At 40.8% G+C, this 23,017-nt stretch overlaps 1 protein-coding gene across 4 annotated transcripts in view; it reads right to left on the bottom strand.

Annotated features, from left to right (window-relative positions):
- The window catches only part of PARVA (parvin alpha), a 62,695-nt gene that overhangs the window by 5,004 nt on the left and 34,674 nt on the right, over positions 1-23,017 (bottom strand). For all 4 annotated transcript variants that reach the window (XM_063158122.1, XM_063158125.1, XM_063158124.1 and 1 more), the window contains exons 2-12: positions 18,852-18,941; positions 18,682-18,752; positions 17,966-18,068; positions 15,729-15,869; positions 13,698-13,813; positions 8,214-8,272; positions 7,353-7,372; positions 6,130-6,191; positions 5,382-5,450; positions 4,046-4,147; positions 3,206-3,278 (exon numbers count right to left, since the gene is read on the bottom strand). In XM_063158122.1, coding sequence (XP_063014192.1) covers positions 3,206-3,278; positions 4,046-4,147; positions 5,382-5,450; positions 6,130-6,191; positions 7,353-7,372; positions 8,214-8,272; positions 13,698-13,813; positions 15,729-15,869; positions 17,966-18,068; positions 18,682-18,752; positions 18,852-18,941 — 906 coding nt within the window. The remainder of the gene's footprint in view (positions 1-3,205; positions 3,279-4,045; positions 4,148-5,381; positions 5,451-6,129; positions 6,192-7,352; positions 7,373-8,213; positions 8,273-13,697; positions 13,814-15,728; positions 15,870-17,965; positions 18,069-18,681; positions 18,753-18,851; positions 18,942-23,017) is intronic.

The following is a 23,017-nucleotide window of genomic DNA, read 5'->3' as shown; positions in this document are numbered from 1 at the left end:
ATCACAAGGACAGCAAAAAGAGTAGAAATATCAATAAAACACAATTTTCAAACTGGCAACTTAAAACTTGGTGTTTTAACCACTTCTAATTAGGGATACAAGTAGCTCTTGCTGCTGCTGATGAAATGTAGCCAAGCTCAGATGCTCCTGAGTCAAAGTGTGCCCAGGATTACACATACTTGTATGACTTCATCTTCAGACAGTTGTGGCTGGAAAGTAATGATTTTGAAAAAAAGTCATCAGGCAGTAACCAATGGAAGCTTCCTCTTATGTAAGAATTGTAGGACTTGGCACACTCTGGACTGCAACATCCTTCACTAGGCCCAATTGCAGCAGGATAGCTAGAGGCAAGTTTAAATTTTCCAGAGGATCTAAAGAAGCTAGGTATACAAGTGCTCCTTGAACAAACATCTGAAAATTCTTTGAGTTAGCTGACATTCATGGCTGAATCAGTCCTCAGAAACTCAACATCTAGAGTAAAGGATTTATATGAAACAAAAAGCTAATGAATACCTTCTGTTTCAAAGAGCAGTTCTTGAGAAAGTCAATATTATTTCACAAGAAATCTATAAAACAAACTGACAAGCACTACTGCAGCAGTCTACACCAGTGCTTGAGTCAATCTCAAACACGGATTCAGAACTGCCCCAGAAAGAGCAGAGTGGAATCAGAATTGTCCCATCTCTTTCTGCTGAATGCATAAGAACTCAAATTCCTAACTGTGTTCTTGGAATTGGCCAAAACCTCCAAGTGAACCCAGTAAATGGTGCATATAATCACCAGAGTTTAGCCATTCTATTTTTCTACATTGATGTTTCTCACAGATTGTGAAGGGTCACACTTTAAATAATTAATCCAATCAAACCTATGCCTGGTAAGTGTGCCAACTAAAGACATTGAATTTACGTCCATGGACAAAGGGTGGAAACACTCAAGGCTAGATTTTATTCTGGGCCTTGGTCATATAACCAGAGCCAGCATTGGTTTGTGGCTCTTTATAAATCAGATGAAAAATGCTTGGTATAAAATGCAGAGGAAATGCCAAAAGCTGCAGGAAGGGTGCATTGCCCCCACAACATCCCACAGCAATCTGTAATACTGTTTGCATGCAACACTGGAAGTTTCCTCTTTCAGGCCAGCAGCAAGGTGCAGAATTACTTTTTTTCCAAATACAGAACTTCTATTATTAAAGAAGTAACTTTGTTAGTTCTTTGCAAAGACACCACGACAAAAAAGACACCACCACAACAACAAAATCCCACAGAAGGGCTCAAAGTAAAAGAAGCACACTCCCAGAGAAAGATGGGTTATTGCCATTGCTACATGGGGTTTGACCAGCACATGTAACATTTCACTGGTTGTAAGTAAGTTTCTAAAAGAGAAACTTGAGTTTGGCTTTGATGTACACATTGCAAGGAGCTCTGAAAAAGCTCAAACTGCAAATGAATTCATTATAGATTCAGCAGATTAATGTTCCAGCCATTTTTAAAGTAAAAGGTCACAGAAAGCTTTTTAAGACCTTTTTGATTATATTGCAAATAACCCAAATAAACTGTTGACCCCATAAAAATCATTGGTTTTCATACTCATTTATTTAACTGCATTCTTTTTTTTTCCCCACTAAATATGTTTCTCATATTCTAAAGCACTTTTCAGCATATTTTTTCCTCAAGGACCTCAAAGAAACAGTGTAGGAATTCAAAGAGTATTTAGTGTACACATTTAGGGTAAGATCCTTTTCAATACTCTTTTGCTCACTGGAAATTTTAAGTACGGGCATTGTGCCCAATGTAACAACACATAAAACACATGTGTTTTTCCATTCACTTTGGGCAGGAAGTTTCATATTAAGCATTTCAATAATTGCACAAGAAATGTCTTATATATGCTGAAATATCCTTATGGCTTGATTTATACTGGAAAAATTAGCTGTCCCCTAGAGCAATAAATACCTGAAAAATTAAATGCCATAAGAATTTTAAACCATCCATGGGGAGCAAGGGATCACAGATACTCTGTGTTTTACTTGGATCCCTCGATTTCACTGTTTCCTCATTCTCACTTTGACTATTTCAGACATAAAGGCTTGTGATACACTCACCAGTGGTACAGCTAAGCATGACTGTGGATAAGAGTTCAACCAGTCAAAAGAAGTAAAAAAACCAGGCTGGGTAGGTGGAGATTTAATGCACAGGCTCGATCCTGAGATGCATTATTTTTTGTGTGTGTGTGTGTGTGTGTCTGTGGCTGTTATAACCTGGAAGTTGGGAGGGATGGAAAAAACCCTGAATGGAGCAGAACCTGATTGAGCAAGCAGTGCCTCAATCTCCCAAGAGTTCTGACTGCTAGAAGCAGCACTCTGACATGAGCTTATGTCAGCTCCTCAGGGAATGACAATCCAATATTGTGGCAGGAAAAGACTGTGAAATGTAAGTCTGAAATTGGCCTTGAAAAGAAACAGCTATGTTGATTTTTGTGGCAGGTAACCAGCAGGAGCCCAGATATCATTCCTGGTGGGAAGAGGGGAGGAGAAGCTGCACACCCAGCTCCTGCATGGTAAGAAGTGGTAACTCCTCACAGGAGGAGCAACAAGAGATACCCATTGCCCTGGTGAATCCAGGGCTCTGTCTCCAGCCTGAAAAGCTGGATTTGAACACTGTATGTGTATGAACAAAGAGGAGTGGAATCCCAATGCTCCCAAAGTCAGCAGCAAAACCTTTATCCTCCTTGAAGCACAATCTACAGTTAGTCACCAGCTCTACATCTAATTTGAATATGCATTATTAGGTCCTGCATCCAAAGGCAGGTATGTGAACATTTGAAATTCAGCTTCCACAACATCTCCTTCGTTTGTGAAAATCTTATAAATTACTGGAATACTCAAGGTTTAGCGTAAAAATGTGAGATGGAGGAAAATGGAGCAATTGGAGCAACTGACACCTGCCAGTGACACCAATCACAACTGTGCTCTCTTTCTTTCAGGGAATATTGGAGTATTACTGCATATGTTTGGCCAATGAATAAAGGAAGTATTGCAACCTTTGAAAAAGAGCATTTAAAATACAGAGTTCCCTGAGCACTACAAAAATACTGAGTTCCCTTTTGCTGCTGATTAACTTTACCTTCACTTAGCCACACTGTAACCTTGTAAGATCTGGAGCCCACACAAATTTTTAAGGAGATAGAAAAAAGGTAGAACAGGTACCTTCTGGTCTTGGCTTTGGTTTTTCCAATCCACCATCCTGCATTAGCTCAAATGCAAAGGATACATTGACAACCTGGCAATACAACAGAGGCAGTCACTCTTGTGAACTCTGTACAGTGCAAATGGTCAAGACAAGACATATTTAAAAGATATTCAAAAGGAAAAAATAGTCAGGGCTCTGTAGATCTGGTCTTTGGAATCCAGACAGTCCATTGTTTTGCTGTTTCTGGGTGATGGTGGTTGCAGAAAGATAAAGGTAATTGAAAGTTAACATGAACTAACACAACCCTTAACAAAATTACTCACAAGTTAGCACAGCCCACTTCCTACAAGTTCAAAAATTGGAACATGATGGCCCCTGAAGTGCTCTTGTCTTGAACAGACAGATGAATTGCCTGGATAGCTACAGACACTGATGTAATGTTGGTCTTAAATTGACACATTGTACATATACGCCTTTATACTTCAAAAACCCTTTAAACCTTTCCAACATTAAATTCTTGGATTTTGGACACACAAAGAAAATCAATTCTGTCATCAGTGCCTGTGTGTAATCCTATATATGTTAATGAACAGTAGGTCTTGTATAATGACAGCACCACACAATGGCTGCCAAAATCTGTTAATACTTGCTAACCACCCCATCATTAATATAATTTTCTGTTTCATTCCAGCTAAGTATTAATACTGATTTTTTAAATACTTGGAAATGGTTAGCAGTACAGTCCTTTCTTGACTTCAGCTATTAGCATCAAACTTATGCACAAAAGTTTGTGTTATCCTTCTACAACTAGACATATTTATATGCTTGTTTTTAACAGAAAGATGAAATCTAGTTACCTTTTGTTCAAAACTATCAGGAGTCAAAAAGAAGCTGTGCAGGGGAACAAAATAGCCTTCCAAGAGACCCATTAGCAGGACTAAGTACACTCCATCTGCAAACTGTGGAAAAAAAAAAAACCAAAACATTTCTCAGTACATTTTCTGAAAAATAGTTCACTGCTTTCCTTATTTGACAATGGAGTCCTGGAACAGATTTGCCCAGGGAAGTGACCAAGGCTGGATGGGGCTCTGAGCAAGCTGCTCTGGTGGAGGCGCCTCTGCAGGAGGAGTGGAGCTGGATGATCTTTAAGGTCCCCTCTAACCCAAACCATTCCATGTTTCTGTGGTTTTGTCACTCTCACTCCTACCCCAGTGGCATCAGGTCTATGGGTCTATCAGCCCATCACCTTCCTCAGGCAGGTGATTTTCCTTCAGCTGATGGAAACACAACCTCTCATTTCAGGGAATGCTGTTTCAGATAAATGCTTAAGGAGTTTCTAGGTACTTTTGAATGTTTTCCCCCAAGGTAAATGATGCAATGAGCAGAAATAGGAAATGCCCTTTTGAAAGCCTTTACACACAATTTCCATCTAAATCCTAATTTTACCTTTGAAAAATCTCTATCAGATTGGTAGGTGTGTAAATAAAGCAGAAATTCTTAATAACATGAACCAAGATATAAAATAAAGCCTGACCTGAAGACACCTGGGGTTTTTTGAGAGTGCAGATCCCAATCCCTTCCTGCCTGACCCCGTAATTTTCTTACAATAACTGCTGCAGTTGTTCACATGGGGAGGTATTAATACAGCAGGATTAAGCTTTTCTTTTAGCTTCTTTTCAGCCAATTTAGCAGCTGAGAACACGACAGAAGAGCATGCAGCACATTATTTCTGTGGTGCAATCAAGCCTGCAGCCCAGCTGTACAGCTGCCTGTACACTTGAGCAGCTTTGCTCTGGAGAATCCTGAATTCCCCCTGAATGGAGGCTTTGTGATCCCATGTGCTTGTGCAAAGGTAGGCAGGAAACAACTGCTCAGCCTGGTACTGCAGCAAACCAAGTGCACACAACCCCTTCCTGACCAAAACAAGCAGGTCCTCCTTGCAGCACTTGGCAGCACCCACAAGGTAGCATTTGGTAATTAATTTTTATGCTAATGGAGATACTAAACTGTTTTAGATGCTTGATTGGTGAGGTTCTTCTTTGTACGTCTTTAGAAATGAAGGATTTCCTGCTGAAATAACATCTTAGAGCTCATTGAACAATAATTCAGTGAAATTTCTGGATAAAGATGAGGGCACAGTCCACAACAGAGTGCAACTACCTCTCCCCTTTAAGAAAGGCTATAAAATCCTACCTGTGTATCCAGTTCAGTCACCTCTAAATTCAACTTATTCAGATGCTTGTTCACAAAGGTGATGAGAGTCTGAAATATGAAAACACTGCAATGAAGGCCCATTCAGCAGGGCAGCAGCTCAACGCCAGCAGTGTGAACTCCACTCAGAAGAGAATCTGCATGAGTGAAGAGACTGCAACACAATCTCCAAATTTTGAAATTGAAATGTGACATTTAAAATTGTTTAAAACTATTTTTTACAAGAATGATGAACAGAACTAAAATGAATGTGATATATATATATATATATATATATATAAATACACTGTTAAAACATAGAAAATCCCCAAATTTTTAGCAGACTAGGGAGAAGTGGGTAATTGGACTCCACTCAAATCTGACAGCAGCCAAAATACTCTAGGGTCAAACCTCTGGCAGCTGTAAACTGGATATCTCATTGGCATCAGTACAGTCAATGTACCAGTTGGGTTCTACTCAGCACACACTTTGTGAGAATTCTCCTGATGGAAACTTTGATAACTGTATGTTGTTCCATGTTCCAAAGTTAAGTTCATGCTGCTAAACATTAAATAAAAACTAAGATTATAATCATGACTTTGTGTATTTAAGCATAAAGCTTAATTGTATTTAATGTATGCAAAGCATGCCATTATACATTATATCCACACACAGCACATCCACACCATCTGATACACACAAGCATGCACATGAGCACAAGAGGTATTTCAGAAATAAAAAACCTTCCAACCTTTTTCACTACATTGAGCTTGTCTGGGGCATGGTCAAATAAAGTGTCGAATGCATCTCTTTCTGAAAAACATTCAGGGCCATTAATATACTGGGCAGCAGTTGTTCCAGTGCAGAATAAACACTTCCTGAGACACACATTCATTTCAGACAGCACAGTCAGCAAAATGGTTCAATATAGTCTCTGAATTCCAAGTGCCAAGGAGTTTGCATACTTCTCTCTTGCTGTGAGCTGTCAGTAACTTATTCTCTATTATTCACAAAAAAGCATCATTTTCAGGTAGGATTTGGGTCACCTAAAGACCCCATTTCTCAAAAATGAACTAACAATAGCATCTTTCTGCATGAGATCTTGAACAGCCAGATAGAGACAGCCAAGTAACCAAATCATTTCTGCAGAAGAACATGAGTTTACATTAGTCACTGTATCTACAGAGGAAGATTTTCCCCAAGGGCCACTGACTGCATTATAAAGCAGGTTTATGATTAAACTTCTGCAATACAATCCTTTGTACAGATGTTTTTGGCCATTCTCTGAGGCAATTTAGGACAGCCAACCTAAGGTAGCATGACTGGAGTGCTACTGCAGCCACCTTCTGAAGAAAAGAGAAAAATACGTAAAAAGGCACCAGAGCCTTTTCTGAGCAATTTGTGTTTCAACAACCACCTGAATAACAGCAAATGACTCAACAAACATTCATATTCCTCAATTTAAGAAAAAACCCAAAGGCATTTGTGGAAGGCAGACTTTACACCAAGCAAGACTCAGGGGAGTGTTTTCTATTGTCCAGCCTCAATCCTGGCAGTGAGACACACGAGGCACAGGGCCTGCTGAATAATGACTCCACATCTTTAAAGTATAAGTAGGTAATGGATGTGGAATATCAACATTCACCAGCTGGTTCATGATAAGACACCATTTCACATTGCTGGGAACTCAGGACCATCAATACCACTGCAGTAATGTTCTGCAGGTTAAACCACAAAGCATATGGAAATTAACAAGTGCTGGACAGCAATGAAATGTGTTTTAAAGATGGTCAGAGTGATTTTATTGGCTTTTTTCTCCTTGTGTTAACTGCCACAACAGCCTGTGGTGCTTATTTACCAGGGCAACCTGAAATCCTCTCCTTTCTTGCCACTTGATCAAAGTGACCACCCACTGGAGAACTCATGTACCCTCTGGCTGCCTCAAGAAAAGAGACAATAATCAAATGAACTTACCATGCCTTCCTGATAATGCCCTGGGGGGGAAAAATTGAAAAGAACAAAACAGTTACATATAATTCACCTGCAGATATTGTGCTGCAACAAAACCCAGCATACATGGTATGATCTTCATACCATGATCTTCAGCTTGGTGACTAATGGAGTAGATCCATGGATTTAGGAGAATTTTGGGAATAACTTCACCAAGTTACTCCAGGGTTAGTCTGGAGTCTATCAGTATAACATCTCTTGTCTCCACCAAAGTCTCAGGAGGCCAGATCCCATATTCCCTACTTCGAACCAGACCAGCACAACCTGCCTGAGTCAAGAAGGCTTTTCCATGTTGATTTTGAGAAAACTCTTCCCTCTGCTTCAAAGATGCATCTACCACACCAACCACAATAGAAATCCAGCCCAAACAAGGCTTGGGCTGGGTTCTTAGGAACTGCAGGATTTCGCTCCAGTTGATCCTTCATATAACTATCACACATAAATCCATACAGATTAATAATAAGTCAGTAGTGCAGCTTCTCTCCATTCAATTAGAAATCTGGATATTCTACTACTGTTCCCTTTTGGTTTGGAACAACTTTTCTGTTATGAAATGTTCAGTGAAATGGCACATACAAGGCTTACTACCATCATTTTACACACCTAAAGTCCTGCTTTTAGTTCCCCACCTCTCTATTTCCTCCCCCTTTTGTATTTTTAGATGGTTGTTTGCAGCTCTTGAAAAGGCTAAAATACAGTCACTGGCTGATGCATCATCTTCCCTGGAACCCCAATACTGAAAGCTAAATATCAGCAAATGTTTGAATTTCTGAGACACATCTGTGTTCAATTACTGTACTGCTGGCAAATGTGGTGTTGACATACTCAGTGTTACCAGTTATTTCCTCTTGGATTTGTCGAGACTGGAGGATTCCTTCTCGTTTCTGCAAAAAGGAAAAAAGCGACATTTTTCTCACTAAAGTTTAATGCTTAGGGTACAGTAAAAATTTGTGATCCACAAATATAATTAGATAAGAAACCTGCAGAATAAGACCTTTTCTTACACAAATTTTCACAAGTAATATATTATTTTACCTTGCAAGTATTTCAGAGAACTCTTTTATACATTAACAAGAAACCTGAAACTCCACCTGTAGAAGGAAGTATTTATTTTCCTTTCTCCATTGTTCTTAATTCACTTTTCTTTTAAAGGCCCCAATTCAGCGAGACATTTGAAACACCCAAACACACATGTAAGTATTTTGGTGGAGATAGGTCTAGGTGAGCTGAATTAAGCCCTGTATTTCAGTGAACAGCTTGGCAGATGGTGCCCACGCTTCTCTTTTGCAAAAATCGTGCTCCCAGGCTATTTGCTCTTTTTGTTCTTTTCTTTTTGCCCTGTTTGTACTCTTTTTTTTTTTTTTCCCCTCAGTGTTTCCTTTCTCTGCTGACAAACAGCTCTATAGGCTTCTGACAGAAACCAAAAATCCACACTGCCATGCTGGTCCAGCAGTGACTCTGATGTACCCCAGATGGGAGCTGGTGCTGAGGAGCCTTTGCCCAGAGGCTGTGCCCAACCTGGCAGAAGCCAGCTCCAGTCACTGCTGCTTGAATCAGCTGCAAAATGCAGCACTTGAAGAGTTTGACACTGTTTCAGTTTGCTGATCACACTCATCTGGGCCTGCTGCTGTAAATACCACACATATGTTTTGCCTCTCTTTGTGCTCTCTCTGTCAATCCTGTTCGCTGGTATTACCAAAAATTTGCAGTACACAGAGACAAGTCAGGCAAATGCTGACAACTCCATTTCAAGTCTAGACAAGATATCAGCCAATTACTCATGATTCTTCACTCCCTGTCATACAAGGAAATGAGAAAAATAGATTTATGCTGGTCCTATACTCATCTTCTATGTGGAAAAGCAAAAAGGAGAATTACCTTTAGAAAAGTCCTTCATGGCATCTGAACTGGGGCTGCTGCTTTCTCCTTCCTTGGAGAAGACAGCACATCCCTACCTGAGGCAGTCCTGAGTGTGTGATGTGCTGAGGACTGAGCCAGGCTTGTCTATTTCTTCCACTACTAAAATACATTTCTTGATATATTTTTCCTTCTACATTGTATTACTAAAATATATCAATAAATATATTTATTTCTCAAGTAAAGCTGAACACTTCCCTCTGGGTCATTCCAGACTGGCACCTGGAGCAATGTGAACTGTCCTTGCAGCTAGATGACAGTTTCAGGGGGTTTCCCATGCTATTTTTGAAAGTCCAGTTTGTAAATATCTTGCACATAGTGAAAAATGCATTGAGGGAGGACCCTGGAGAACTTAAAAGACAGGGGAGTCGAGGGTGTTACACTGTGGAAGAGGGGGCACAGAGCAGCTGCAGAGGCATTGCCTATCAAAGCCTGAGGAAGAATGACATAATTTAGAATGACATAATTTAGGGCTACCTCCACTCCCAGCTTGTGCAGACAGCAGTGAGTGCTGTCTCCAGAACTAACTGAAAGCCCAAGTCACAATCTAGCTCATGCTAGCACAACTTGGATCTTCACTCTGTTTGGTATTTTTGTTTATTTTTCCCTTTGCTTCAGGGTGAAAGGAAACTTTTATTTCCTCCTCATGAGGACTCTGATATGCCATTGATGCCTCATGCAGCAAGAACCCTGCTGCTCTCATCTCCCACAGGGGCTGAGCACCACAGCAATGCCATCTGTAGCTTTCAGTGATCAGACTGGGAATATGGGAACAGAAAAAGGTTTATAATGCTCTATACCTTCTCTCTGCAAGCACACAAAAACTGCCAGAAATATACTCCAGCACTGATATTAAAAATATTTCCTTTTGCGATAAAATGCAGCTAAAATATTAAAAGAAAAAAATCCGCAGCCTTGTTGTTGACAATAACAACAAAAACAAACAAAAACCCCAAACCAAAATGATCCCAAACCCTTGTTTTGTGTCTGGCACCTGACCACTAACACTGATGGGATTTCCACACTGCCCAAACACAACGTGCATCCCCTGGACACTCATTTGACCAGCACATGTCAAGACAGACCTTCCTATACCTTTGATTTGTAAAAAGACAGGTAAATTCCCAATGGAATGGACCCTAAAACACGGGTCTAAGCACCTCCTCTGAAGGCTGCTTCTCATAATCTCTTGCTCTTTAAAAACTCTTCACTCAGAATTGACCCCAGCACTGACGTCACCTATTGTGAGGTTTGTCTTATACTAGACAGAGAATGACACAATATTCCTGAAAATACAGAGAGGTGCTGCTGAGGACTGAAAGACTATCCAGCATGTTTCTTAAAGGCAACAGCGGCTAAAATTAAAACAACAAGCTATAAAAATCAATTATTTGAAAGTCCCTGAGAAAAGAGGCATGAATTAAAATTCACCATTAAAAAGAAAAGCTGGAGATGCATTCCAGTGATAACAGAAGACATTAATGAACAGGCTTGGCATTTTCTTCCCTCACAGCTGAAAGACTTCAGAAGGCCCTGAAGATATTCCTAATCAGTTACCATTTAAAATTGGCAACTCCCTAGAACAAAAAAAGGTAGTACATCTGGAATTAGAAAAGATCTCTTATCTCCTTTTGAGTCAGCATTTTTATGTAACTGAGGGCCAGCTGCTTAATTTCCCCCACAAAGCCCCAGTCTGAAAACCTTGCCATTATTTGGATGGCTTTTTGCCTATGTCTTGTTACAACTCATTTCACCTGGAGGACCATGTTTTATAATTGCCCCACCAAAGTGAAATGCAGAATTATTCTGGAGCTTGAAAGAACAAATGCATTTGTCAGGGGTCCAGAGAAGACTTCACTGGAACCTGGAGTCAGTGCTGCTCCAAACCCTTTCAGACCTTCCCAGGCAGTGGTACCAAGGATCTCTGATTAGGGCTGTGATTTACACACTCATCTCATCCCAATAATTCCCTAGCTCTGCCTAAGAGCAGTTCATGCACCCCAGAACTGCTGTCCCAGAACATGCTGAAGCCATTCTGGCTGCTCTGCCAATGCATTCTTACACTCTCAGATTTCCATCTCTTGGACACAAACAATCTGTCATCTAACCATCCGTGGATGGTAGAAATACATAATTTTTAAGAAGAGGCAAAATGATGACAAGACCTAGCTCTCCAAAAAAGCTCTCAGTCATTTCAGTAGATATGATCAAACAAAGCCTGGGCTTTGTTCAAAGTTATTTATTCTACTGTTATGGCAGGAAAAGAAAATAATAGAGTAGCTACAAAAGGTCCAACTATCACATTTTTTCCTAAATCAGCTTAAACCCAGATTTCATATCACTCTCATTGCTAACAGCTTTTGTACAAAAGAGCCAAAGGAAATAAGCTTTCATAAGAACTAGGCTGATTACCTGTTAGACACGAGCACATTTTTTGTTTCACAAATATGCTTTTTCTATTTCAATAAACTACATCCAGCCAACATAGCAACCCTCACGTTTTATGTGTTTCTATGCCTAACAAAATCATGAAATGAATTAAGGGAGTCTTTCTTAAAAGACTTCATAAAACCACTTTGTTCCTTTATTTCTGTCTCTCCTGTTCTCTTTATTAAACCATGCACAGCAGAATTTTAAAACAGCTACTGCATAGTCTGTTAAGCTTCCCTAGGCTTGATCTTTCTTTACAGAATGCGTAAGTGTTCAGAACATGAGGCGTGCAAGCCTGACCACTAAATCAGCCATTAGGACCTGCTGACGGTTGATTAAAACTTCTGTGAGTTCAAAGAGTACATGATGCATGATATAGAATCAGTTCCATCACACAGGATGTGAAAGACAGATTTAAAAAACAAAAATAAAACCTTCACCCACCATTAAAAAAAAAAAAAGAGAAATGTCTGAAACAATTACAGCAATTACAATTACAGTAAATATACTGGCCCCCACCCTCTGTTAATAGGAATCAGCAGAACTCTGGAGTTCACTGGATTTCACCAAGGTCAGGGTCTGCAGGACAAAATCTCCTTCAACATGACTTGGAGATTATTCTGGTGGAACTGCCTCCCCTGCCAACCACTGGCGCCTGAGCTGCAGCTGTGCAACCAAGAGTGAGCCAGATTCTCCCACTACTTATTGTTTTAAATTGGTTTATCTGTACTGACTTCAGTGGATTTGCTCTTGAACTACATTAGCCTGTTAAACAAGAGGATAATGATGCCCACTGATTTAAACTGGAATTTTGTCTGGAGGTATGGAATGACAGCAGAGGTTCTGATTCTTTCTTTAAGGACTGTGTTATTTTTGTCATTTAGTTTTTCATCATTAAGATGCCCTACTCACTGTACTCCAGTTGGTTTTGGTGGAACTTTGAGATAAACCAGTATAAATAATACATTTATAATAGCCAAAGGTTAGGTTTCTTCAAAGCCTTAGACATATAAGTGCAGATTCCCAGGGATTGTCCTTTATCATCTGTAGAGAAACCCATGAAGCAGAATCTGAGTCAATGAGTCACTACCAGACACCAGTGACACATTTACCAGAGACTCTCCTTCAGATTTCTCCCTAAGTTACAAAACTTGTCCTATTTGAATTCTACAAGAGAGAATGTTTACTTTCTCAGATCTGTCTTGCAGATTTTCAGCCACACAAAACTTGAGCAATAGCTCTTTCACCCAGTTACTTCAGGGTAACATCAGTTCAAAGACATAAATAAAGACAGTTGCAGTGTGAAAAATAAAGGCAAAGTTAATTGAGAGAAAGAAAAGCAGATTAAATGGGAAGAGGACAAATAAGATAACGAAAGCACAAGTTCAGCTGAAAGAAAAATGATGAACAGGAAAACATGAATTTGAATGGATGAGGCTCCAATAAGGAGACTGACAAAAGATTTAGTTGATGGGGATTTTTTTGCATGCCTTTGAGAAAACCAACACTGTAATCAAACTAAATTAGCATGCACAGAGCTGAAAAAGAAGTTAGTCACCTAACATAAATGCGAATGTAATAAACAGTGACAATTCATCATTCAGTGCCAAGAATAATTTGAATCTCTACACAAGTGAGAAGAGCATCAAAAAATGGGGAAAATAATAATTCTAGCGATCATTCTGGGTGATAAACACATTCCAACAATAATAATGTTTCATGTATTTTTACTGTCACAGTCTGGCCACTTCACAGTCAAAGTAAGACATTGTGAGGCACAGCTCAAGCTGGGAAAGCAGATTTTTCTCTTCTCATGCCTTTTCCAGGGAAGATGCTCGGGTGCTCCTTGTCAGCCAAGGAGACACACGTGTGCCTGCCCAGCCAGAAACTCCAGGTGCATTTTTCAAGAAACCCCTCAGTCAACTTCACAACACTACCAAGAGCTGTTAAAGCCCCTCTTACCTGCACAACAACCACCTGGATGGACACATGGTCAGGGAGTCGGATTGGTGCTCGAAAATACTGAGATAATGCAACCAGAAGATGAAGTATGGCTACGAGACTTTTAGCATGAACAGCTGAAATAGACATTAAAAGCACAAGTTACAAACTGCAAAGTAACTAGGGCACAGATTTTTACTTCTGCTTAGCATACAGGGATTATGGGACTCCTTTCCTCTTGCCACCTGGAGCCAGGGGGCACCTTTAAGGCACCCCATCAGCACCAATGCACTACTCTTTGCAATATGTCTGAGTGTCACAGGCTCATGGAGATGGAAATCTAAAGCTAATCCAAAAGCCAGATTTTATGTACAACAGTTTAAGTGCTGTCTCTGCATTCTCCTTGCCTCTCTTTTATTCCCTTTACTTCAATAAGGATTTATGGACTATCACAAAGATATTTTTGTACTCATAACATGCACTTATTCATTTTTAAGTGTCACAATGTCTGCAGGATGATAAATGAGCCTGTTTTGGCACAAGCCTTAAGCAATAACTTATTAAACTCAATGACTCAAACATTCCTCATGAAGTTGTTCTAGTTCTGTTACTGAAGGTTTTTTCAGTGGGTTTCATATATGGGTAGTTAACACTAACACAACTTACAAGACATCAAAAGCCAAACTGTAGGAAATCCTTGATCAAGCATCAAACCATTGGCATGCATGTGGATAATTTCCAATCCTCATTATTGCCTTTCTTATTCTTCTTCTATTTTGTTTTTGCATTCCCCAAAGTAGTATTCCTAAAAGATCTCTGACACTGCCGTGCACTTAGATTTTTTGTACTTGAACTAATCATTAAGTACTACCTTACTGCACTGCTGAAACTCGATCAGATTCACTAAAATACTCTGCTCCATAATCCTACAGTGCAAGTCTCAGCTATGCCATGCAGATACACATTGCTATAAAATGTGGCATTGCTGGCAAATGCTGCTGGAGGGCCCATGGTCAGACATGAGGTGCTTTAGCAGAACAGTACAAAGATGTCTGTCTGCCTACCACCAGTGTGTGCTACAGCTGGACACAGCTGCTGCTCTCTATCTCTATTCCAGCTCTAAAACACATGTAAAACATTAAATTAAAACTAGGAGTTAAATTGTCAGGCCACTCCAAACACCCTGCCTCCAGCTGCATAATAAAGAATGGAAAGAAAACTTGGGGCAGGTTGAAAAAAGAAGGGGACAAAAAATTCAGCAGGACCACAGACAGGGGAAAGTCAAATGGCCAAATATTCACTCTTCCTCCCTTGAGATATTTCTCTCCTTCTAACTAATTGTTGTGAATGGAACAGGATACAAACCTGCTCAGCACAAGACAGGTACAGGAGACAGGGAAAATGTGATGTACTGGTCAAGGTATTCACCAGCAAGAAATGATTCTGAAAACCAAACTTAAAACAGATTAAGAGGCCTAATTTTCTAGAACTGATAACCTGCTTTCTCCAATACATATACACTGAAGTGTCTTGTGCTGGGCCACTGAAGACATTTCTATGAGATATGTTCATTTTTAATACAATAGACCAGGAAAGGCACAGAATTAGTCTTGATTAGAGTTTTGTAACCAAAACTAGTGGTTCAGACTTTGCCTGAAATTATCAGAAATATTATTCATATCTATGTCACAAATTTCACACAGAGTTCTAGGACCTAACTGTCCTTATGTCCATCTGCTGCATTTCTGCAGGTACTTGCCTGTTTCAACAAGCCAATTTAGCAATACAAAACTTAAGCTGGTATGCACACGGACTTCAGAGCAAAGCCACTACACTTGGACAGGCTCTGAGAAGACACCTAACTGGAACAGAAGGCTGAGCACCAGTAAAGAGGACAGAGTGTCACATCTGGAAGCGCCCTTCAGAGCAGTTCCTGCCATAAATCCCAGGTTTCAGCCCTCCCATGCCACTGGATATTTCAGAACTCCAGATGGCACCTACAACCTCCCAGCTGTCAACAGATGAGAACAGCACAGCAAACACAAAACTTACAGTCAACATTCCACTTAATGCTTCTTGGAGGGAGTTTAAGGGTTTCATTGATCTTTTCAAGTACTGTCTGTAGCTTCTGTTTCTGAGCAATTTCAGACTGAGTAACTTCTGCAACATTCAGCTTCTCACTTTCAAGCTTCTCTGAAGTGATAGAAGAAAGAATGGAAGAAAAAAAAAATTGTCAGCTCCATGAAGAACACAAAGACATTCCATACACCCAGAGGAACATTCAGGAGACATCAGACTTCCTAATTTTGTATCTAAGGTTTTCCAGAGCCACTTTTCCTCTACACTTCTGAGCTTCTAAAGATAAGTTCACATTTTGCCTTTAGTTGCACACTGACAAGGAGAAGGCCCTATGCCACACCACTGGCTAACAAACATTTGCTGCAACTCCCTTTAGGGAGCACCAGACTTGGACATAAGGCCCTTTACTTCTATTGCTTCTGCTTGAAAGTCATTCTGCTTGCAAGTGGCTTGCACAGCAGACCATCAAACCTAGGAAACAGACACCAACTTTATTTCATCAGTCTCAGCCTCCCAGCTTCTACCTCAGATGCCAGAGATAAAAATTTTACTTGGCCTAGTAGTGATAAAATGGAAGTGATTCCATATTCATAGAGGCAGAGGATGCATCAAAGAAAGGCAAACAAGTTTTCATGAAAACAGCTAAAACCTCAGGCAAATTTCTCTCCATGAAAGCACAGCCATTTTCTGCACTTAAAATTTGCAGTAGATTTTAAAATACTTTAGGAATTGGTTTGTTACAATTAGTACAGTTGCTATGTATATACATACGTGGTTTATCGTTAACCCTTAAAGAATAAGCAAAGAAAATACAGCAGCTCCCTGGTGACAATACCAGAAACAAAATGCTTGGTCACTTATCAATCTACTTCTACAAAAGAGTATTTTGTTAAGATTTATCTTTTTTGGTAGGAGCTGATCTTGTTCCTATCAAAGCCAACTGAATATCTTTCCAAAGTGAGTGAGCCTAAACCACCTGCCTAAGAGCTGCTATCTCCTAATCCAGCCTAAGAACTGCTATCTCCTAATCCAGCCTAAGAACTGCTATCTTCTAATCCAGCCTAAGAACTGCTATCTTCTAATCCAGCCTAAGAACTGCTATCTTCTAATGCAGCCTAAGAGCTGCTATCTCCTAATCCAGCCTAAGAGCTGCTATCTCCTAATCCAGCCTAAGAGCTGCTATCTCCTAATCCAGCCTAAGAGCTGCTATCTCCTAATCCAGCCTAAGAGCTGCTATCTGCATAGGTTTCTTGCACCTCCTCACCACAAGACTGAAGATTTAGTAAGCAGAGACCTGATCCACAAGGAATTAAGGGTAATGGAAAAGATTCCTCTGAAATCAATAAATGCTAGATCAGTGTGTGCATATTTAGAGTCAGGCTGCACCTGATACACATGTTGTGAATTTTGGGTGAAGACACTGGAGATCTGCCCATGACAATCCAACTGCTCAGTCTGGGCAAATCCAGTCCATCACAATATATTCAACAGTTTAACCATTCATAGAAGGGAATAGTCTGTGAAGTCTTTATTAGAAGTGCTCACATGATGTTTCAAGATTCATTTAGGATACTGGAAAGAAATTTACTGGAGACTTTATGAGCTGTAATAACTAAGAAAATGGCTTTCAAGCCAACAGTGTAAAAAGCACATGCCAACACTGCATTAGCAGTTTCTTGTCTCTATCTGTTTCTCAGCTGAAGCTCAGATTGCAGTCCACTGGGCACCATTACCTCAGCCATGTTAAAAGCCAGACATCAAACCAGAAAGAAAATCCAACTTTCCAGAGGAACCTTGCGATGAACAAACTATAGCATGGAAGGAGCAGAGATTAAAAACATCCACCATGGCACTGAGACTGCCCTTGCCTTCAAACTTACTTTCCACTTGTAACATGGCAAAGTTTGTGCAGCCCATATGCAGGTAATAAATTTAATTGGAGTGAAGAGTGCTGCCAAGACAAGAGCCCTCCCTCTGCAGCACCCCAGGTAGGCTTTGTGCTGCTCTCACCAGCTGCAGAGCACCACACATTGCACTGCAGCCACGAGGGCTGTGCACACAGCCCATCGCTCAGGGGGCTCATAACACAATGCTATTTTTGTACCACTTAGTGCCATAAATGTAAGATGATACCTAGGCTCCTGGGCAGGAACAAGAGATCCACTTCTTGACAAAGTGCTTTAACACCGTGCACGTGTATTTTTTCTTACCAAATAATTTCTGCAATACTTGTCCATCATACAGGTCTTCAGCCAAGTCTTTCACAATAATCCTCTCTCCTACCAACACATCATTAATCCAGTCAATTAATACCTATGTGGGAAACACAAATTTGGCAGTATTATACACTATTCATTTGCAATTTAAACCACATGCCATTTTTCTTAGCAGAAAGAATACCAAAACTGCAGTGGCTCAAAATACAGTCTGACATACCTTCAGGAGCAAACAGGAAAGACTCAGGAAGGACTCACCTGAGGTGGTTGTGCCAATGCACCACAAGGTCTGGACAAACACTAATTAATGCAGTATCTTCTGGACTGAAATCTTTCCCTTGCTTTCAGTAGAATTTTAACATCTTATTGTGTTAAAGGTGCTGAAGTTGATTTTAATGAAGCATCCTGCTAAAGTTCTAACCCCAAGAATCACAAAGACAAGGGAAGATCAGCATGATCTTCAATTGGGGAATGGGATGGGACTGAGACTCTGGCCTCAGGATTTTAACAGAAATTTTAAAGTCTCCCTGTGCCACATCTAGAGAAAGATACTGCCACAAATGACCTCCCCATTTCACTGGGATGTATGCACCATGTGGTTCCAACTAATTAATATCTAACTAGTGCTTTCAAGTGCTCAAGTGAAAGAGGCAGGGGTGGCATTAAAAAATAGTTCCACTTTCCTGACAGGGTTTACATGCTTTCATTACCTTCATTAGTTCTTGCAATTTTGGATCATTTCTTGAATTTGGATCCACCATTGTTCGGACTTCATTTTCCTCTGGAAGGTTTAAAAGAAAAACATTAGAAACTATCCCAGGCACAACACTTCATTTTACAGCAAGTTTTCGAGTTGAGATGTAAAATTTTTGTGAATTACCTAGCATAGTGTCCTCAGGGTCTAGTTCAAATGGAATGGGACTGAGAGGTAAGTTAATGGCATTTATTCCTTCTTCCTGTAATTCAGACACTAGGAAATAAAAAAAGAAAAGCTTGGTCAAAATTCAATTTAATTTTACTTACTATTTCACTCTCACTAAAAGTAGCATTAATTGTCTTAATTTCTTTATAAGAACATGACTCTATTAGATAAGCCACTGGGTGTAATTACAACAATAAAGTAAAGCTAACAAAAATGGGGGGCCCAGCCAACAAATCTTTACTTGCATGAGTACATTTTTCACGGATAATGGTGCTGGAACCAACACAATTACCTCAAATCTTTTCCAGGACATGGCCCATTGTCTTCAAAATTTTAAAAGGCTTGCTTGCATGTTAATGGTCCTGACATTTTAACACTAATGAGTAATTTCAGCTGAGGGAGATGGTTATTGCTCTCAGTATGTCACCGTGGCTCTAGGGATGTTTCAAGTTTAGCTCCTTGGGAAGAGCTGGTGTGGCTGTGCACCCACCCACCCATGCAGGAGTCACCAGGCTGAGGAGCCGTCCCAGCCTGAAGGTGCAGCACTCGGCACATTCTGCTGCCCAGGATGCTGATGGGTCTGCACTGTCCAGCTGGAGCAGGCTGCAGGATGCTTCTGGCCTGTGCTCTTGGCCTTTCCTCAGCAGAAATCACAGCAACAAGACACAGTGTAGGATGATGAGCCCCCAGAAAAGGGGTTCAGTCTGCAGGTTAGTGTGCAGTCAATGCAGGTTGAAAAAGAACTTGGATATAGAAATGGAGAAGTAATCCAAGATCCCACAGTTTAGAGATGTTGTCACTAAATATAGACAAGGTCTTACTCAGCCAAAGTCCCCAAATTCTGCAAAAATCAATGTTCTTGAGAAGAAAAGACCAGAAAGACCCAGAGAAGTGGTGTAAAGTGGTCACTTGTTCTGTGACAGGCCAGAGCAACTTCGTTCATTCCTCTGGGTGACCCAAACTTTAATAGGTTGCAAAGACAAAACCCTCCCTTCAGTGCCCAAAGGAAGAGCCTCCCTAGCAGAAGGCAAGGAATCCCAACAAGGCCACACACCATCCTGTGCTGTGGAAGAGCTCCCAGCACGGAGCAGGGAGGGAACCAGAGCAGGGATCACACGAGTTTGTACCTTGCTTTGAGAACAATCAGTGCAAAGCTGATTCACCAATCCAGGAAAGGGGCTCACTGTCTTAGCCATGACCAGGCAGTAATGTTGCTTTGACCACTCAATTTCCAACCAGAAGTGGTTGTTAGCTCATCTGTTCCAGTCAGAGTTTACACTTAAATAACTTAATCCAACAATCCTACATATGGCCTAAAGATTCAGGCAGCTGTCCACAGCTTCTGACATGTACTGAAATATCTGACTGATGTGCAGATGCAAGATTCACCATCCAACAATTCAGATTTACCAGCTGATCCTTTCCCCAGTTTATTCTGAAAATCACAGAGACAATTTGGTTTCTAAGAAAACAGAGAACTACTCTAAAGATCTTCTGTTTTATTTCTGCCCTCATGGCTGCCTCATAAATCAGCTTTACTTCCTTGGTGCATTAAGTGTAGCTAAATTCACATGAACACTGTGATCATCAGTCAGTTGGTGTGATAACAGGGCTTAGAAATTTACAAATACGTTCTATGTTCCATGAAATGTTTTGTGGTCTGCCAGATGAAATGTTTCTGTGCATGCTTCAAGGATCTGTGTAGCTGTATTCAAGCATCTATGTAAGACTCACAGCAATAATGGCTGCCAGAATGTTTATTACTTTTAATGGTACAAAAATAACTCTGAAAAATCCACTACCTTCAACACTGAACCCATAACTTCACTCCATACACTCACCCTGCTTATGTATCTGTAACAGACAAATACTGAGCAGCTCGAAAGACTCATAAACCCATGCTGACAATAACAGTTCCCTCGACTGTTGTATATCCTCTAAAACTGATGGCTGAAAGCAAGGGACCAAATGAATCCCTGATGTAACTCCACTGAGTTCTGAGGAGTTACAGCAAGGATGAAGTTGGTCTAGCATGTACAATCTCGGGAACTGCTTGCACATTAAGTAATGGCAATTGTTGAAACTGCTAGCACTCCTTGGAGAAAATCATTGTTGGTTTCTTGGTTTCATTAACCTCTTTGAATTTTTTTTTTTGGTTATGGGCAAATGTCAGCGTGTAGAAAACATCCCTGTGGAGGTCTTTCTGCTCTGAAATGTTTAGCTCATGGAGGACTACACACAAAGCCTCCTAGGCAGAAAACGTGGGATTTTTTCACATCAGTCCCAAGGGGGAGCATAGTAAATAAAATCTATTCAAGCCAACTGCCTCCCCTGAGCTCTCCTGTCCCAAAGGGCTGGAGGCTCTGCTTGGGTGAGACACACTGGAGAAAGCAGTCAGCTCATTTTCCAAGTGAAGGACAGTAGTGAAAGCTTTTGGTTCCTCTCTCCCGGGAGCAGCCCTCTGGCAGAGCTTGCTGACAATTTTGCAAGGAGACTGAGTGGACCTTTCAAGGTGGAAAGTTATGTAAGGAATTCTTTACAAGGCCCACTGAACCTTGCCATACCTGTCCTCTAGCATGCACAGCATTCTATCTTTAATAACATGACCTCCATCATATTCTCAGAGAAAATAAGAGAAAGCAAATAAACTCCTGCCACATCTTTGAGTGAAAAGTGAACATAAAATACAAATAAGACAACAAGAAATATACAAGGGGAACTAAAACACTGGCATGTTCTAGAATGTAAGTGTTCTATTTACTGCCCAGCAGGGGCCAAGCTCTGCTTGCTGTACACAGCTGTAAGCACAGACATTTTGCACACCTGCCAGAGCCATTTGCAGAACCTCCAGATGATCCAAAGATCCCAGATGGATCCAGGTTTTAGAGAGCACAGCTCCTCCTCACCTCTGCTTTCTGCAGGGCACAACCCATGCCCCAGGCTGGTATTAGCCCCCTAATAAAGGGACTCCTGCCCCCCACAAGCAGAAAACATGATGCAGAAACCTTGAGCCTGACAGCATCTTTTTCATTTCTTTCCCACTACTAAAAAGCAGAGATTTAACTGCAGATTAGTAATGCTACTAAATGGAGCAGGTAAGCACACGCATTATAACAAGCTGTATTAAACTGAGAGAAAATGTACTATGTAGTATAGCTTCACTTTCTAAGACTTTCCATCAAAAAAATACCATGACAAATCACTGCTATACACTTAGGTGTTTATAGAGCAACCACAAATATGTGATTGAGGTTAAGAGTTTGCATACCACAGTTTCAGTAGAGGAGTCCATTTTTCAGCTGCTTCTCATTAATTTGTTTTAATTAATTTTCATGGAAATCACTTCAGCAACTTAGAATTTTAATAAAAAGAAAGAACACAGCATTGGGGCAATTTTTTGCAGCAGCAGAAATTAACACAACATAATCTAATTTCTTGAAATACTTTGAGGAGTGGCTTTGGAGCATCAGTAAGGGCACTCCAAGCCTTACAGGAAGGGAGGAGGGGATGGGATGGACCTGCAGCAGCTCATCTCTACCTGCTGCCAGGAGCCAGAGCAGGGCACTGGGAGCTGTGGCAGCTCCTGTGAAGGACAGCACCCAGGGCGTGGCCACTGCACAGGGCCAGCAATTGGAGCTCAGACCCTCTGCTGTGACCCAGATCCAGCCCAGGTCATCAGCTCACCGTGCTGGCATTGGGAAGATTAGGGACTTCATCCCTTTGGGCACGACAGCAAAATCCAGCCCTCCTTTTTTTTTTCAGTCACTATGCTGAATGGAACTGGGGGAATGCACTTTCAAAGCAAGACCCTGAAAAGTAACAGCTACATCTGGGCCAGACAAGTTTCTGTGGATTGGCAATGTGGAAGTCCCAGTTTTAACTCTGGATGAGGAATGGTCATTTCTGCTCAGACTTCTGATTCAGCTCCACGTGCCAAATTTCTTATGATGTAATCAAGTGCAACTCCACTGCTATCAGCTGTCAACAGACTTCCTCCCATCATGCCAGCACCAAATTTGGCCCCAGAGCCGGGGAGCCCTCGAGCCTCTATCAACAGCAACTACAGCAGCTATTTTAAGCTGGAAGGAATTCTTACTGTTTTAGATGCTCTAGGATTATGAGGT

The sequence above is a fragment of the Melospiza melodia genome, chromosome 6 (genome assembly GCF_035770615.1).
Source record: "Melospiza melodia melodia isolate bMelMel2 chromosome 6, bMelMel2.pri, whole genome shotgun sequence".
NCBI classification, from domain to species: domain Eukaryota; kingdom Metazoa; phylum Chordata; class Aves; order Passeriformes; family Passerellidae; genus Melospiza; species Melospiza melodia.
The sequence above is the reverse complement of the archived record's forward strand: the minus strand, read 5'-3'. Positions and strand labels throughout refer to the sequence as shown.